Genomic DNA, 17,157 nt, shown 5'->3' on the forward strand with positions numbered 1-17,157 from the left:
TTTGGGACTTCCATGTTTATTTATTTAAAATCATGCTAACATCAATTATAATGTGGAGCAAGAGTCATCCTAGAATTTAATACTTCCCGATTTGGCGCAGCATTTAATTTGGTATCGATTATTATAAGACAAACTTATGTGATACGGTTTCACATGTCGTATTTTGTGAAACATATATCTTATTTGGAACATCATGAAAAAATATTACTTTTTATTGTGAATATCGATAAAGTTGACTGTCTCACATATACCGTCTTACAAAAGACCTACTCATAAAAACGATGTCAAAATATTGATAATCGATAACCCATGGCGTAAATCAAATAATGGAGGTCAATTAATTGGGGTTTAATATATTTTAGGACATATTAACGTGGACACTAGCGGTTTTGGGGGATTTACAGAGGGGGCAAATATGGAGGGACGACCCGCACACAGTACAAAGGCAAAGATGCCTGCATGGCAAAAGCAGAACGCACGATTCCTCTTCCCCACAACTCCTGCAAATCATGTACCTGCCACCCGTTGAGGTCCTCTTCCTTAATGTACGCTGCTCGATTTCTTCGCAGGTTTCTCCGCAGCACGACTGCGCGTCGTCGATCGACGCTGCTTCATCGTCGCGGCGGCGTTGAGCGATGACTTGTTCTAGATTGCTGCGTAACGCGTTTGCGGTGGCTTCGTTGCTCTGAGCCAAATCTCGCCATATCTGATTTTCAATGCTCAGAACTTTCACTCTCTCCTCCAGCACGCAGTTCAACTTTCCGATCCTCTGGATTTCTTCATCTTTCGCTTTCATTTTCTTCATTATGTTGTCTTCAACCGCGGCCGTGATATGCCGGGAATATGAGTATCTCTTCCGCCTCTCTTCGATTTCCATCCTCGCGTTCTCCGTCTGTGATTTGTATAATTTTAAAATACATACAAATCGAGTAAAAAAATTGAAAAACTAATCAGATGACACGCGTAACGTACATGTTGTGAGACGAAGCGATCGACTTCCAATTGTTGCTGTTGGATCTGAAACGTTAAATCTTCTCCGAGAAAAGTGAAAGAACCGCAACCGTTATCTCCAATCTGGTTCAGACCACTGCACAGCGATGGATGCAGAGGAGTTACATTCGCATCTCTTGAACGCTTTCTCGAGACAGGAACGGCGTAGGTGAGACCACTGTCACATTTCATCGCCGCCGTCTTATCGTTGATCGGCAAACCATACACAGGAAACACAGCGCCCGCCGTAGTCGTGGTTCCAGGAGCAATCAATCCATACAACATATCACACGCATACACGTTTCCACTTCCTTCAACGCCATTCATCATCGTTTCTCTAGAAATGAACTATCCAAAAATACATCAACTCGATTCCTACACCGATTTGCGCTATACCAACAAATATAGAGAGAGAAAGAGAGAGAGAGAGCTACCTTTTTCTGGAGATCTGCGGAGCTTCAACGGCCATTAATGATACATTAGGATTCTTTTACATGTATTTCTGGTATCTCACCTTTTTTATAGTGTGACTTATAAGCGGGGAACTTAAATATATAGCTACGCAAACGCTTAAATGCCTTTAACTCATTTGGTCCATAAGGTTGATAAATATATAATGCGAAAATGCGAGGATGCAATAAAGGATATATAATTTGAATATTATATAGACAAAATTATAATTTTTCATTTTACGATTTTAATCGTCTATATTATCGAATTCAATCTTAATCATATATCTTTTAATATTTCTATTGTCGAAAGGCTGAGGTGGTCCTACGTGCACAATAAGAAAAAAATGACTAATATTTAAAAAAACAAACAAACAATCAAAGAAAGCTGATTATGATTGAGATATTTTGTAAATAGAAAAATATACAAGACCTGATAATTGAGGTGTCAACTTTGAAGTTGTTGTAGCTTAAAAATTGAGATATGGTACATACTAAATTTGAAACAAGGATGGAGTGGGCGGGGATGAAGATTTGATCTTTCTGGTAGTCCCCGAACCCGAAAAAACGGAGATCGAGAAGGGTATGAAGGTAGGGATAGAATTTGGGGGACGAAAATGAGGATGACATACACGCCCGTCCCTTTGCTATTTCTATGTGGTACATAAATATACTAATCTTTTTTAATAATGACTCAATAATATATTGCAATTTTAGTCTTGTAAATTGAAATATTTTGAATTTTAGTCATTATCTTGTCAAACTTTGATTTTCAAAATTTGGGACAAAATTTTACTACCTATAGAGGACGAGTATATTACATATATATAAGTTGGAATTCTGAATAAATCATAGTTATCTATTTGCCATGAATTCATGTAAATTGTTCAAACAAAAAATATGATCTATTTCACTCGTTGATTTACACATAGTTAGCTTACATCTATGTCTATTTTTTTTAATTTAAAATATAAAAGTAAAATATAAAAGAATATTAATACATTATGGAGCAACCCCAACGTGTTAAGAAACAGATGATCATGAATATTTAACGTCAGTAATTTAATTAAAAGACGCCAACCATTATTTCATATAGATATAGGTCAAAACGTATTAAAATTGGAGACGTTAAACCTTCAATTTCCAGGCAATCAGTCTACTAAAATTAAATATAATTTATTTTGAATATAATGGCATAATACAATATCTGCTGTCTAGCTAGTTTATATATTCATTGATTGAAAGGAGAATAATGGAGTGATTTAATTAATAATAACCCACTTATACCCTTGTGTAAGTATTATTTAATTTAATTTATTTTAATTTGGGGAGATATTCTTCTATTTTCATGATATGTATAAATCTAATTAAAGTTTATTCAAACTTGAAAAAAATTTACCTTTTGGATAATTTAAAATAAATAATCAATTGTGATATTTAATTAACCTTTTTTTTTTTTTTACAGTGAAACGAGTCTGCCTACTAATGTCATTTAAGTAGAAAAAAAATAGTTGTGGGAGAGGCGACTCATCTAAGTAGAAGAACAATATATATATATATATATGTTATCATAACTTTGAACCGTAGCCGCTATCCTTCGAGTAAAGCATTAACACAATAGTGCTAGCTTTCAAACCAATTTAGTCAAGTAAACCGTACTGAACAAGTTCGGTATGTCGAACACTTAGGCACAACGCTCATATACTTCACTAACTCGTACACTCAATGAGAGCCGGTGGATGTTGTTTCTAATTTCGTTTATAGAGATATGAGAAAAAATGTTTTTTTTTTTTTGTGTGATGTGATAACCCGTAGTACACCTTGAAAACCCTAGGCTTAACGTATAATAGGAGCCGGTATTTGTAATGCACTTGCTTGCACATAGCCAAAGGCCTTGTTTCAAAATATATAGCACCATATATAAAGAAAGACAAGTAGATTAATGATGACTTCTGTTAGTATACATCACTATTCACTAGATGCTGATAATGCACGCACATAATTAACTAGCCTTTCAAAATCCTCCCTTCATAGAATATCAGCTCGATGCATATACTCTGTAATGTTTCATGACCATTATATACATGCATGACGACTTCGATAAGGCGACCGGAGATGTAACGTACATGTACAAAACAAAGCAGAGGCCATAAAACCACAATTCTACAAATAAAATGGATTTATATAACCACCGATGCCGCCGGCTTGAGCAAAAGGGTCGACCAGGGATCGGATATCCTCCCAATCTTCATACCTTAACAGCTCATCCATACCAACACAGGAGACAGTGCTTGCAAATGATGAAGCAGAAGCAATACCTGGAGGGGTCAAATGGTCTACAAATTGTTGTTTTGCAGCGTTCTCAACATGAGGGAAATCGGGTTTCTGCTGCTCGTTTTGCCCGAGATTGGGTGCACCGAAGCTAATGTAATTTATGGGCCAGTTTTGGTTCGAGGACTCCACACTGCAAGTTTTGGAATTGGATTCATCAACTGGATTGATATAACTTATACTCGTTTTTGCAGCCATTTCTCTCAAGGCTGTGGCACATGGTTTTCTGTTTGAAGCATTTCGCTTTACTATTCGGCAAAGGGTCCAAACTTCCTGTCGACCAAATCCAATATACTTATGTTAGTATCACAAATAATGATCGATGAAATTAAAATTATCGGTTTTGATCAAAAAGTAAGACCTTTAATACTTAATAACCGACAAAATATGTACAAGACCATAGTTGCGCTTAATTTCTTACCGCTTCTTGTGCAATTCTTTCAGTATTCAAATTGTGTTTGGTGGTTTTGTTATGGCTTGAAGATAGCGGAAGACGGAACTCGTGCATCATCCAATCGGTTTTAGTGCCTTTTCCAGCACTTCCACGGTAAAATACGAGGGATTTCTTCAGCCCAATGAAGTCACCTCCCGAGGAGTGTACAGGTTTATCAATACCCGTCGCTTTCCAGAACCCCGAACCCGTCACTCTATTGGGTCGGATGCTGTTCCTGTATTTTCTTCCTCTTTTGCAGAAGTAGTACCACTCATTGTCCTCACCAGTGTTGAATTCTGAATTCCGAGAACAAATATTAAAAAAAATAAAATAAAAAATTAATGAAAAAAGAACCTCAGACATTTTCATGCATCGTTGTTTCACTCATCAGTATCAAAACTTGTTGTACTCATAATTTTAAGACAACGAGCTCCATGTTTCAACTGTGGCTCAAATTCGAGAACTCGTTTGATATATTCTATATAGACACACACACATACACACACTTGCCGAGCTTCATAGTTCAGATTAAATCAAACGTTACTGGAGCTTTATTTCAAATCCTGCCCGGTGACTTGATTTGTTTGCTTTCTAAACCTAGCTAAGTCAAGAATATCAACGATCTTATCATGCTAGTTATACACATAATATATGAAATAAAATCAATAAGCTTAATTCAAAACATGCATCACACATACTTGGAAGATCCCATGGATCATACATGTAGATGTCTGCCTGCTTGATAAGATCCATACTTATCCGCTTCTTCTCCACTTTTCGACGAAGATAAAACCCTACTAGCTCTTCATCTGTTGGATAAAACCGAAACCCCGGAAGTGGAACACGATCGTCTTCTTCCATTAGTACCTATACCAAGTTTTGTCAAGATCAGTGCTGATATTATTAATTTCCCTTTGAAGTTATCTGGAAAGAAAATTAAAACGGAAGGTTCTTCCCGATGTGATATATAGACAAAACGTGATGCTGAGGGTTTGAAGAGTGGTGCGTGAAATGGCCATGTATTTTGATTTGTTTATTTGGTCAAGTCAATAGAATTGACTTCAAGTTTTAAAAGGACCCACAAGTCTGAGATTTTTGAACTTGAAGGGGTCTTCAGTCTTCCATGGATTAATTGATGGTCAATCATATAGTATATATAATTTTGTGAAACAAATTTTTAACTCGATCCAATATATGAAAAAAATAAATTTTTTTTAAAAAATATTATTTTTCACTTTGACTATGAAAGTGGCACGTCTCACAAAAATAGATCAGTATATAGTTATTTAAGCTTTCATTAATTAAAGGGCAACTAAAGTAAGCTTTATCTATTAAAAGTAAACTAAAAGTAGGAAAATGAATTGGGTTTAAGCAATAAATTCACATATTTTTAGGGAAAAAATTAAATAATCAAGTCGGTGATAATTCTTGCAGTTGATTCATTGCTCGGTCCAATGGATTAATATCGTAAATGAAAATTAAGTTGTAATTTGCCGGCCTTAATCTTGAAATTCAGAATAACTATTATTCCAGAGACTTTTACATAACTAGCAAGGGTTTAGTCGTCGGAGATTTGAAATAGTAAAATATTGTTTGTTTTAAAATAGTAATTATTATCATATATCAATATAATTAGATCACGTGAATCATTTGTATTTTAGGGGGAGTTGACATCATGGGCTTATTATTCAAACGTCAAAATTTCAGCACACCATGGGGAAAAATACTTCATATATGTAATATAGAAAAATCCGTAAAATATTTTAATGGATATTAGATTTTGATAAATGATTAATTAATTATGAGAAGTATTAGAACTTGATTTATCGTAAAATCTTTAGTTTGAAAAAAGTGGAAGGGAATGGTGATTGAGCAACCCATTTCGGTCCAATTTTTTCAAATTGTAAAAACTTGTGTGAGACGGTCTCACAAGTCCTATTTTATGATACATATCTCTTATTTGGGTCATCCGTGAAAAATTATTACTTTTTATGACAAGAGTATTACATTTATTATAAATATCTGTAGGGTAGACCAGATCCGTTTCACAGATAAATATTCGTGAGATCGTTTTACAAAAGACGTAGTCTTTCCAAATATGTGATTTTAAAATTGCATGTATCTCCAAAAAAAAGTGTACGTCTATATTTCAAAAAATTATATAAATTCATGTTCTTGATTCCCACCTATAAAGCTTCGATTTATATTTAGGGTTGAAAAGTCAAAATAAGACCAAAAAATTGACTTGGCCCTCCTTGTAAAAGAAAGTACGGTCTGTTTGTTGGCGAAGTCAGACAAATAGAGTTCCAGATGACAAGTAATAATTCTTTTATTTTTGAAGATATGGTGTCGCCATAATCACCGGAGAGAATATTTTTTCGTTTTTTTTTTTATATTTTAATTTTAGTTTTTTTTTTTAAATAATCAAACATAATATTTTTCTATCTTAAATCACAAAGATATTTAATTAATTATTCTTATATGATTAAATTACAAAAATTAATTTTGATATTATTTTATTTATTAGTTCATAATATTTTTCTATCTTAAATCACAAAGATATTATGCATTAATTAATTATTCTTATATGATTAAATTACAAAAATTAATTTTGATATTATTTTATTTAATCAATAAAACATTATGAACTATATATTAAAAACGAATAAAGACTATATTTACAACTAAATTATAATATTTTATTACATATATAGTATTGATGCACCTAAAATAAAAGTATAGTTTTGATTGGGGACGTAAGATAGGCTTGGTTGGTAAATCGAACCACCTAGCCGATGAACGGTCTTACTTAGGTGGTAAACAAATCCACGTAGACAGTATATGATTAATTTTGTGGGCATCACTTGCGTCACGAACACTCGTCAGGAGAGCATTGAGAGTGTTCACGGCATAAAAACTCTGTCGCTCAAGTCAACAAGCATTTCCAAAAAAATCCGTTAAAACTAAACAGTTTGAGCAAATATAACTATATGAGCGCATCCCTTGAATTGCATGGAGTTCTTCTATTTATAAATTTTTAGGAGTGTCTAACGGGCTTGGATTTTCGCAAATACAATCAAAATTCTGGGCTTCAGTAGTGTTAAAACTCAACAAATAACTAATTGAATTAGATTTATTAAATTGAGTTTATTTTTATAAATCCAACAAATAATTAATTATCGAGTTGGATTAACTTATTAGATTAGGCTTGTGCCAATCAAGTATATAATATATATATATATATATATATATATATATATATATATATATATATATATATATATATATATATATATATATATATATATATATATGAATAAACAAAAGTATTATATGTGAGGTTTTAACTGGGAAAACTATCAACGGAAGTAAATATCAGTAAAGTTTGTAATTAGAAGCTCACAAAATAAATAATTTTAAAAATATAGAAATTATAAGAAAGGATGATTTTTTATTTTTTTTCCATCATCGTGAATTTTGTCATTTTTTTCAAAATACATTTTTGTTTAAAAATAGACGTATGACTATGAGTGTTAGGAATTTTGAACTTAATAAATATATCTTGCCAGAATTTATTTGTTTTTCAATCAAGCAATCAAGTTAATTTTGACATAAACTTGATTTTACCGATGTATTAAAGAAGAAAATAATAATTTTTTTCGATATAAAATGAGAAAAAATATTATAAAAAGTTTTTTACTGGAATTATTATTATTATTATTATTATTATTATTATTATTATTATTATTATTATTATCTACACACCTAATTATTTTATCTTCACAACATAAATAATGACAAATCATTTTATATTTTGAAATCCATATTTTTATAATTGAGTTATTAAAAAGAATAGTTTTTATTTTTAAAATGATATAATCAATACATTTTAATTATAACAAGAATATTTCAAATCATAGTTATGTAAAATAATGTTGGATAATTAAGTTTTGGTGATTAAGCAAATTAAGCTAAATTGAACTTGATCATAAGCTGAATTAAACTGAACTAAATATGAGCTAAACTTAAAGTACAAGACAAAATCTATGTGAAGTCTAACAAATAAAAAGGTCTACTGAACTGATAGTTGAAGACCAACTAGACTAAAATATAGTTGAGTAAATGAAGAAACATTCTCTGAAAAATCAGTTAGACTACTCAAAGTTACAAAACCGAATTATGAGTTAAAGTCTTTTGTACCATACGTCTTTGAATTGTCATAAATCTGCGAACTCTACTTACAATGTACAAATCATCGAAAAAAACTTTGCCATGAAAAAGATCCTATTAACAGCTACCATATTTGGAACATATATAATATTTTATTTTAATGGCAGTTGAAACCAAGTTTCTAAATAGAGGAACTTGTAAATCAGTGAGGCTCTCTGGAATTATCGCGTAAGTTCAAATATTCTCAAACTTTCAATAGCCCAACATTTTTTAAGATTTCTTAGCATACACTTAAATATCATATGAGATAATTGAAGATCAATTTGTGCTTAATATTTTCATTCTTTCAATATTTAAGTAAACTAAATTAGGAGTTTTAACTAGACAATGATGAAGCTCTAGTGAATCGATTTGTTACCAAAGTTGTAATCTCCAAAGCTTTCTACTGAACATCATCCCCACAAGGAATAAGAGGTGACATAAAAATTATTTAAATATCCGAATATCTAAAAACATATTTGTGTTACTTATATTTCTGACTTACTCTTGATAACTCAATTGTTTTTCTTACTCAACTTTTTTTAATATTAGATTAGATCTATCATTTTAGCTTTCTTCCGTACAAAACTTTATCTGATTTGTCAAACTAACATTAATTTGATGACAATTAATAAATTCAAAATTGCTAACTCAATCAAATTCTTGGACAAATTAGTTTGATTGTTTATTCAACCCTTCTTCTAACGAATCACCCGATCATAACAAGCAATAAACAGAATTTTGGTCACAAATATGATTATAAAAATTTATGTTTATCTATGTCAAATAATTTTCCTACTCATATTTATCAATATTATCCATTTCCCCGACTACTTTAACATATTGTCTTAGAGACGAAATCTTCTGCTATATTTGATACTTTAGATTGTGCTATAATTTACTCAAACAAGTCTCGCTTGCAAAAACTAATAAAAATTAAACGCACTATGTACCATATATGAACAAAATGCAATTAATCATTCATAAATCTTTAGATTCATATATTTTTTTTAAAAAATGAAAATATATTGTATCTCTAACATGATAAGAGATTAAAATAATATATTGACGATTTTTTTAATTAAAATATTGATGAATCGAATGCTTTGTCAGTGATTTATTCTATTTTGTTCATACGTGATGTTTAGTGCATTTAGTTTTTAATTTTATTAAACGACACTTGTTTAAGCAAACTGTAACACGGTTTGGATCGCCAAGTGTCGCAGAAGAATTCATCCCGAAAACAAATTGTACAATATTTTTGAAATATCAGAACTAAAAAAATGTTACTTTCTCAATTATTGTAGGAAACCGATGATTTAAATTGGAGCAACTTTCAGGTAAGCCCCAGCGGGAAGAACTAAAAATACATTTATTTTGACAATAAAATGTCCTTACATCACAACGTAATAATTATTTGCTGATGAGAATTATGAGCTCATAATCAAAACCTTGTACTACCTGGGTTAAGGCTTTGGTTTGATTCAAAATTTTGGATATCCTTCACCATACCACGTAAACTCCTCCTTTCCAGTAGAACTAGCGCATGTTGCGACTAAGCAATCCTTGAAATGATACATAAAGATCTTTATTGTCTGTTCCGAAAATGTCCTCTGCCTTTCTCAAAGTCTCCTGAATGCAGGAAAGCTGACGGGTAAGAAAACATTTTAAACAACAACTGTTCAATGAAAAACAGCTGACAGAAACTAAAATTCTAGAATAAGATACACGGGTATCATAGAAGGAACTTAGTAATACCTCTCTAGATTGTCTTTGTGCGTTCAATTCCTTGATGTTGGTCAGAAACGCACCGAACTGCTCCAACGATAGACGACTCCTGCAATTTTGACAATATAACAAATCCTTGAAAGATCAAAAGTGACTAGGCATGGTTATTTCTTTCATATTTCGACTTTTGTGGAGCTTCTTTCTTTGGTATGGCTTATAAAATTTAGAAACTTGTTCGTTTTCTTTTGTCTTCTAAGACAGAAATAGTCTCACATAAAGACTACAAATCACGGTCATAAAGTATTAAAAGTTTGGATTTCATACTAGTTCTAAACACATTTCGGTTAAAAGGAAATGTTACTCTCACCTGGCTTGACGAAAGAACTCCTTTCCATCAATTCTAGGAGTACGAGCTACTAGTTTTATTTACACAAGAAAGCAAAAAAATTAAGATAAAGATATGACAGGTATAGATAACAGATAATTATCTAACCGATCAAAAATACTAATTACGCATCTCCAAATCAAAGTGCTATAGATTTAAATTTTCAAAAAAATACTGTAGACCTGAGAGTGGGCGTCCACGAGGAGGAGAGTTGGCTGCTGAAGATTGCTGGCTTGATGGAAACCAAGCAGAAAGAGAACCTCGTCCATCGTACTGCAGCATAGGAGAGTTGGTGCCGGATGTCTTCTGAGGAGAGCCAGCAGCTGAATACTTTCTTGGTGACACGCTAGCAGATATCATATTTGGAGTTCCAGAGGGAGTAAGTCGGGGTGATACATAGCGTGCCATCGACAAACTTTGTACACCATGCTTAGAGACTGCCAAATAAAATAATAGATAAAACCATTACTCACACTAGAGCCTTGGAAGCAGTTTCGCAGATGTTGAACATCACTTAAAACAAGATTTGGGTTCAATACCATCATAATTTGTGGTAGAATTGTCCGTAGAGCCGGAAAAAGAAAGATATTTTCGGTAGCCGTTTGCCTCCTCATCTACATTTAAAACCACGGATAACACCGAATCATCACATGCAGATGAAAGAACATAGGCAAAGATACAAATTCTAACTGCAAAATGCACACGTAATACACGGGCAAAACTTTAAATTACCATTTGTGGGATAGGTCTTGGGGACGGATGGGTCATAAGTGCCAATATCAACAGTTTCAGCCTGCTGCGATGAAAGCTAAAGATTTTAATTCACAGCAAGTAGAAATCAGAGAAGTGACTAACCCACATAAAGTTCAGCATTCTTACAAACAAAGTTTAGTTTTCTTACAGGTGTGTTTTCATCATTCAACGATTGCATCAGTTGCCTCTTGAATGTCTCCAGCTGTCAAAAGAACATTTCAATAGTTCATCAAGCACAGTCCTCATAAACCCAAATACAATGGAGCTAACTAACAATCAAACAGCGTTAATAGAAATGAATTCCCAATAACCGGAAGATAACATAACTAACAATTATTATCTCGGTACCACTACAACAACTCTACAAGGGATTTACAAGCTGAAAAACCAGTCCACGATACCCTTTACGTGGGCATTAATCCTAAATCTATATTCTTTCTCATTTCTGACTCGTAGTTTAAGAGATATATGTAATATAAAATTATTGTTGGCTAACCCATTGCCTTCCCTATGAGAAAAAGGATATGAAAATGAGATGAAGTAAATCTACCAGAGAGGTCCAAAAAAAGAACATTACAAGTATACTTGACAAGAATCACCTTAGCCAAATCTCGACCCAGCTTCTTCGCTGTCAATGCCAAGGAATCCTTCTCCTTCAGTAGCTTTATCTGCAAATCAATCAACTACCAACTCAGAAAGTAAAACCAATAAAATTTAAAGGAAAAGAACCAAAATTTGCTTGAAACGAAAGTTTAACGTTATCCTCGCGCGTGATTTTCAATCTCAATTCAGCTTCCTCGTAGGCCGTCTCTAGCTCAGAAACCTTATCTTCCAGCTCCACAATCCGCCGGTCTTTCTCTTGTAGTTTCTGCTGAAGCCTACCCGCCTCCGTCTCCAGCTTCGACACTCGCGACGCGATCGCCATAGACGTGATCTTACGCGCCAGATCCAGCTGGTCGTAGGGGTCCGCCGGTATCACCGACAATACGTCGTCCGGCAAATTGAAGTCTGGGCCCACCCTGCTGCCATCATTTCCGCCTTGCGCCATTTAAGACATCCGTACGAACTAAACCTAATTGGCGAAATCTGAAATCTTCAGAAAATTAAGAGGAAATATGCAGGTGAGGAATAAGACGATGTCGGAGAAATCTATGCAAGAAACTCGATTAATTTGTCGAGATTATGCGTTTGGTAGGAGACACATAACGAAGAGCTTCTGTTTTGAAAAAATTTTAGGTTTCCCTCCCCAACGGATCTTTCCAAATCCTTGGCAACAAGTTGTCTTTTTCTCGATGACGCAACTGTTCCATTTGTGACCCATATACAAGGTAGGATTTCAAAATAAGGATATTAAAAAGTTAAGGATACGAGACCGGGCTTCTAAGTCCAATGGTCTCATCCATCGGATTAGCTGGCCTCTCACCCCGGGTTCGATTCCTCTACCCTGCGTGATTTGTAATAAAAAAAAAAAAAAAAAGTTAAGGATATATTTTAATATATATTAAATTTTTTTTTTATGTTTTTGTATAATATAAAAAAGATAAATTTTAAAATTTATCTTAAGAATTTAATGTATTTAGATACATGATAAATAGTATTTATAATAATGAGTTTTTAAAATAAATTTATAGAAGAATAAGTCAAAAAATTGAAAATATATATTATATTATTCATTCAAATTATTCAGTTATATAATTTTGTACTTTAATAACTATAATTTAATTTGATTATTATTTAATATTTATAGTGTAGAATTAAAATGAATAAATCATAATACAAATTTTGTTTTTGTATTTTTATTTTTCTTCTCAATTTCGATTATAATTATTTGATCACGGATAAAATCGGTTTGAGAGTAAGTTGTTGTCTATACTTCACATTCACAAGATATAAACGAGGCGATCTTAGCTTGACAACCTTCCATCTCTCCCCCCATGTTTTTAAAGGAAAAACTAAAATTACTGAACAAGTGAAAATTCAGACACAATCATCTTCATTCTTAACATAAATATATTTAAATCATTTTAACTTGTACATCATCATTAAAGAACAAAACAAAGAAAAACAAGCCTTAACAAATGACTATTTGGAAATAAAGACGAGGCAAATAGTTGTAGTTATACCATCTTTTAAAGGTCACGATCAGCACACAAAATAGCACATATACGACGGGCGCAATTTTACCTCTTGAGAGAGCACAATGCTTGGCATTCCTCAAATGAAACCTTGCAAGAATGTTAAAGATTGTGTGATATTGGTTCCTTAGCACGTTGAGCTCCCACTCCCAACAAGGAATGGCTGGCATGAGTATCGGGCCAAGCTTGCCAACAGCTCCGTTGCAGATATCTAGCACAAGTTAGCAGGGCCAATGAAAATCCTCAACCTTCAAATTATCTGAAAAGGATGCAGCTTTCTTCAAAGAATGTCGATGATGTAATGCGATACATTTCATACCAGATTAGCTCTCTTTAAAATTGAGTCGATGTGAGAATTCAGGCAATTGTCTCGGTCTTAAGGAAATTTATTTGACTGCCTTAACACCCACAGTTTTAACACGAAATCGATACTGCGGCTTGGAATCTTCATCATCATCCTCGTCTTCTTCTTCTTCAGTAGAGTCGTCTTCAACCCTGTCCCATCTGGAGTAGTCAAGATTAGAGTGTCCTTTCGGTTTTGGGATTGTCTGCCATCCAGATTGTTTATTGGGTTTTGTTTGGATATTGTGATTTCTGGAGGCTCCAAGGGGGTTACTGATTTCATTTCTTTTCTCGTTTTTCGCAGCTGCATCAATCATGTCTTTTTCTTGGTTTTTACATTCTTCCACCTCCTTAATACCTTCAGGTTCGTCCTCCTTTTCTTCCAATACTGTTGCATCTGACTCAGAATAGTCATCTTCTTCAAGCTCTGCCTCATCTTCGGGTATAGGAGCAAGTGACTTTCCTTGAACAAAACACACCATCTTTAATTGAAAACACCAAAATTGGCCAAAAGAAGTCCAGAAGAATGAAAATAACAAATTCATAATTTCCAAGGCTGTATAACTTGGCACAACTAAAATAAATCCATGCCTTGTGAAATTCTGAAGTAGTGTTGGAATAAAATCGTTGACTAAAAACGTCATGCTGACATGGTGTTGAAATTAAACTGTTTACCAAAAGCGTTGCATTATCAAGGAAATTGGAGTGAGTGCTCACCAGTTGAGACTTTAGACGGGCCTGGAGGTTTCTATACACTTCTGATGATGGGTTCAACTCAATAAGTCTGTTGACATCAAAAAGGGCTGAATGGTATTCCTTTAATGTGACCAGAGTTTGAGCACGCAACATCAATGCTCCTGTGTGATTTTGGTCAAGCTCAAGCACTGAGGTGCATTCTTCTGCTGCCTACAAAGATTGAAAATATGGAATTCCCCATGATTTTAATAATAAATCTTCTTCAAACAAAAGAATATATAAGTTCTTGTGGCAGCAAGGTGCAGGAAAATGTGTTAAGAAGTAATTGAGTATAAATAACCACGAAACCGAACTCTTCTTGGAAAAATGGCGTGACAAAAAAAGGAAATATCGAGATGGCCGTTTTCGAATTTTTCTGGTAAGCAACAAAAATCCCTTGGTCGATGAAGTTCAAATCTTTATGGACCCTTAATACCTTTACGAGCCTCTGAAATACCTTCTAGGCCATGACAAATATTCCTAGTTGGTTTTCTACATGCATCTAATTGGCAGTCAGCTATCAACCTCAATGGCAAGTTATGCATGTGAGTATAATTTTACATGGCCTCTCCGTCTCGTTTTAAAAATAGAGGGTTAAAAAGTTTCCATGCCTGGAATTATCATTTTTTTATAATGATGCCACAGTTTCAATTGATTTAGAGTACACACGTCATAAATACCCATAAAAAAGTAGAGACAAATACAAGACAAAATGCTGTTAGACTAAAACAACCATTTATACAGGTAAACTTAACGGTTTATGGCTAACAACACTAACCCCGTCCCCACCCAAACTGCATCCTCAAACCTTAACCCCAAATCAGCTCAGATTTGGTATGGTATATCTCCTCTATTCTCCATTATAACTGTTCTAAAATCAAGTTTCACCGATGACAATACACAACCACAAATCCCAAGGGAGAAAGTTATATTGCTAAAGAAATTCTTACACAAAATGGTAGAAAGAGATATCTAAGAATAGACCGATAACAATCAGAAACGAGGGGGTAAATTCATTGCTAAGACTAAATCAAGTTCACCAAAGAAAAGCATGCAACACCTGAGAGATGTGATTTATTGATTTTAACTCTTTAGCACCAGCGTGTTTGTACCACGAACATAATTTCACAGTGAACCTTTTTAGTGAACTTCACAATTGTTTGCCTATCCATTATAGAACTTTATTGATTGTAGGAAAGTGAGGATGGAAATAATGATGGACATAAAAAAGTAAAAGATTCATTCGCCTTTTCTATGAGATTCAGGCATCAATTAATACTCCTTCAAAATCAGCGAGCACCAGAATTGAGCAACAGAAGAAAAGACATGGAGCGACAATAATCAAATCTGTGAAGCTGAGTCCGATGAGCAGTATGAATAAATAATGTTTTCTTATGATATAAAAAGCAGTTGCAGCTCAATACATACCAAACACACTATTAAAGTGGATTCGAGCCTTGAACAAAGCTTTATCATGCTGAATCGGCATCAAACTTAAAACCTCACATGGTCCAGCCAAATATTTTATCTTTTTGATTGAACTATCATTTTAAGTGCTTTCTCAACTAGTGTCACGTATGCATACACAATACACTGACTATAATCATTCCTGAAAGTTCAAGCACAAGTGCACAACTATCAACTTCCCCAGTGACGGGTTTTATTCTCCCCCATTAGTCAACATTTTACACGGATTTTCAAGAGCTTCTCCGCGCACAGGAGAAGAAAATTACAATTCAAAATGAGACAAATAAAAGCTGGGCCGAAGCATCAAACAAATTACATGAATAACATGCGGTACCTTCTTGAAATCGTGGAGTTTAAGATAACACGCGGCACGATTGCTGTGAAGGGCAATCTTCTGTGGCTTGGCCTTCGCCATGGATAACGCGTCGGTGTAATAACCGAGAGCTTCCGTATACTTGCCTTCTCGGTACATCTGGTGTGCCCTCTCGATCTTATTCACCGTAGGCGATCCAGATTCCATCTCCGATCACAAATCTAACCTATAATCAATCCGAACAATCCGAACGAATAAATAAATATAAACGGAAATCAGAATTCAAGCAAAACCTGCAAAAGAAAAATTATTTCGGCTAAAACCAGCGATTTGGTACATATTCAATCGGATAAACTGCCAAATTGGGAAGAGATTGGGATTGTTTTCAAGGGAGAAGAAATCTATGTGAAAGAAAAAATAAAAAGAAAAAAATAAATAAATGGAGATAGATAAAAATGGGGGCGGGAGCGGAATTATAGGGGCTCCACATGTGGAGCGTGACCTTGATCCGCTAATAATTGGAGATCCGACTCGGATTTCGTACCCATTTACTTTTGGGTTTGGACTTGGGCTTGCACTTTAGACATATTTGGTCCGGAATTAAGCCCAAACCTCGATTTGATTTACGAACAGCTAGATCAACAAACCCGTTTGTTGGTCTGAACTTTTGGATCATATTTTTTAATAATTAAACTTTTATTTTGGCTTTCAACCCTCTAGATTTATTATGTATTCGTCATTTAAGATTTGATTTAAAATATTAGGTTTAATTAAAATAAAAATGTAAAACAAGTGATCTTAAAAATTAGTTTATTAAATTAAGCAAAATTTGGAAAACCAATTCTTTAAACTATCAGTAGGTCTTTTATGAGACGATATCAAGAATC

General features: G+C 33.7%; 4 protein-coding genes across 12 annotated transcripts; all 4 read right to left on the bottom strand.

The window, feature by feature from the left end:
* Positions 1-194: 194 nt before the first annotated feature.
* On the bottom strand, positions 195-1,581 carry LOC140829885 (probable BOI-related E3 ubiquitin-protein ligase 3). Of its 2 annotated transcripts, none has more exons than XM_073193168.1 (3): positions 1,425-1,581; positions 973-1,327; positions 195-892 (listed from the first exon to the last, which is right to left on the bottom strand). In XM_073193168.1, the coding sequence occupies exons 1-3, from the start codon at positions 1,457-1,459 to the stop codon at positions 359-361; spliced, it is 924 nt and encodes a 307-aa protein (XP_073049269.1). In that variant the 5' UTR covers positions 1,460-1,581; the 3' UTR covers positions 195-358. The 2 variants fall into 2 exon arrangements, with proteins under 2 accessions (XP_073049269.1, XP_073049270.1); XM_073193169.1 differs by having other exon boundaries at positions 973-1,338; positions 1,425-1,574.
* A 1,812-nt stretch (positions 1,582-3,393) lies between these two features.
* Positions 3,394-5,171, bottom strand: LOC140828979 (transcription factor JUNGBRUNNEN 1-like). The gene is made up of 3 exons (XM_073191898.1): positions 4,902-5,171; positions 4,192-4,499; positions 3,394-4,043 (listed from the first exon to the last, which is right to left on the bottom strand). The coding sequence occupies exons 1-3, from the start codon at positions 5,062-5,064 to the stop codon at positions 3,603-3,605; spliced, it is 912 nt and encodes a 303-aa protein (XP_073047999.1). The 5' UTR covers positions 5,065-5,171; the 3' UTR covers positions 3,394-3,602.
* A 4,681-nt stretch (positions 5,172-9,852) lies between these two features.
* LOC140828978 (uncharacterized protein At4g15545) lies at positions 9,853-12,596 on the bottom strand. 6 transcript variants are annotated; one of them, XM_073191896.1, is made up of 9 exons: positions 12,036-12,596; positions 11,878-11,946; positions 11,427-11,480; positions 11,258-11,318; positions 11,065-11,139; positions 10,708-10,962; positions 10,508-10,556; positions 10,171-10,249; positions 9,853-10,044 (listed from the first exon to the last, which is right to left on the bottom strand). In XM_073191896.1, exons 1-9 carry the CDS (start codon positions 12,324-12,326, stop codon positions 9,952-9,954), a joined length of 1,026 nt encoding a protein of 341 aa, XP_073047997.1. In that variant the 5' UTR covers positions 12,327-12,596; the 3' UTR covers positions 9,853-9,951. The 6 variants fall into 6 exon arrangements, with proteins under 6 accessions (XP_073047997.1, XP_073047992.1, XP_073047998.1 ...); XM_073191891.1 differs by having other exon boundaries at positions 11,258-11,333; XM_073191897.1 differs by having other exon boundaries at positions 10,508-10,553; positions 12,036-12,595.
* A 644-nt stretch (positions 12,597-13,240) lies between these two features.
* Positions 13,241-16,743, bottom strand: LOC140828980 (uncharacterized). 3 transcript variants are annotated; one of them, XR_012117374.1, is made up of 4 exons: positions 16,292-16,720; positions 14,473-14,661; positions 13,733-14,213; positions 13,241-13,624 (listed from the first exon to the last, which is right to left on the bottom strand). XR_012117374.1 is itself a non-coding variant. In XM_073191900.1 (4 exons), exons 2-4 carry the CDS (start codon positions 16,475-16,477, stop codon positions 13,800-13,802), a joined length of 789 nt encoding a protein of 262 aa, XP_073048001.1. In that variant the 5' UTR covers positions 16,478-16,496; positions 16,608-16,743; the 3' UTR covers positions 13,241-13,799. The 3 variants fall into 3 exon arrangements, 2 of the variants coding, with proteins under 2 accessions (XP_073048001.1, XP_073048000.1); XM_073191900.1 differs by having other exon boundaries at positions 13,241-14,213; positions 16,292-16,496; positions 16,608-16,743; XM_073191899.1 differs by having other exon boundaries at positions 13,241-14,213.
* Positions 16,744-17,157: the final 414 nt, after the last annotated feature.

This window comes from Primulina eburnea, chromosome 4 (genome assembly GCF_022965805.1).
Source record: "Primulina eburnea isolate SZY01 chromosome 4, ASM2296580v1, whole genome shotgun sequence".
In the NCBI taxonomy this organism is placed as follows: Eukaryota; Viridiplantae; Streptophyta; class Magnoliopsida; order Lamiales; family Gesneriaceae; genus Primulina; species Primulina eburnea.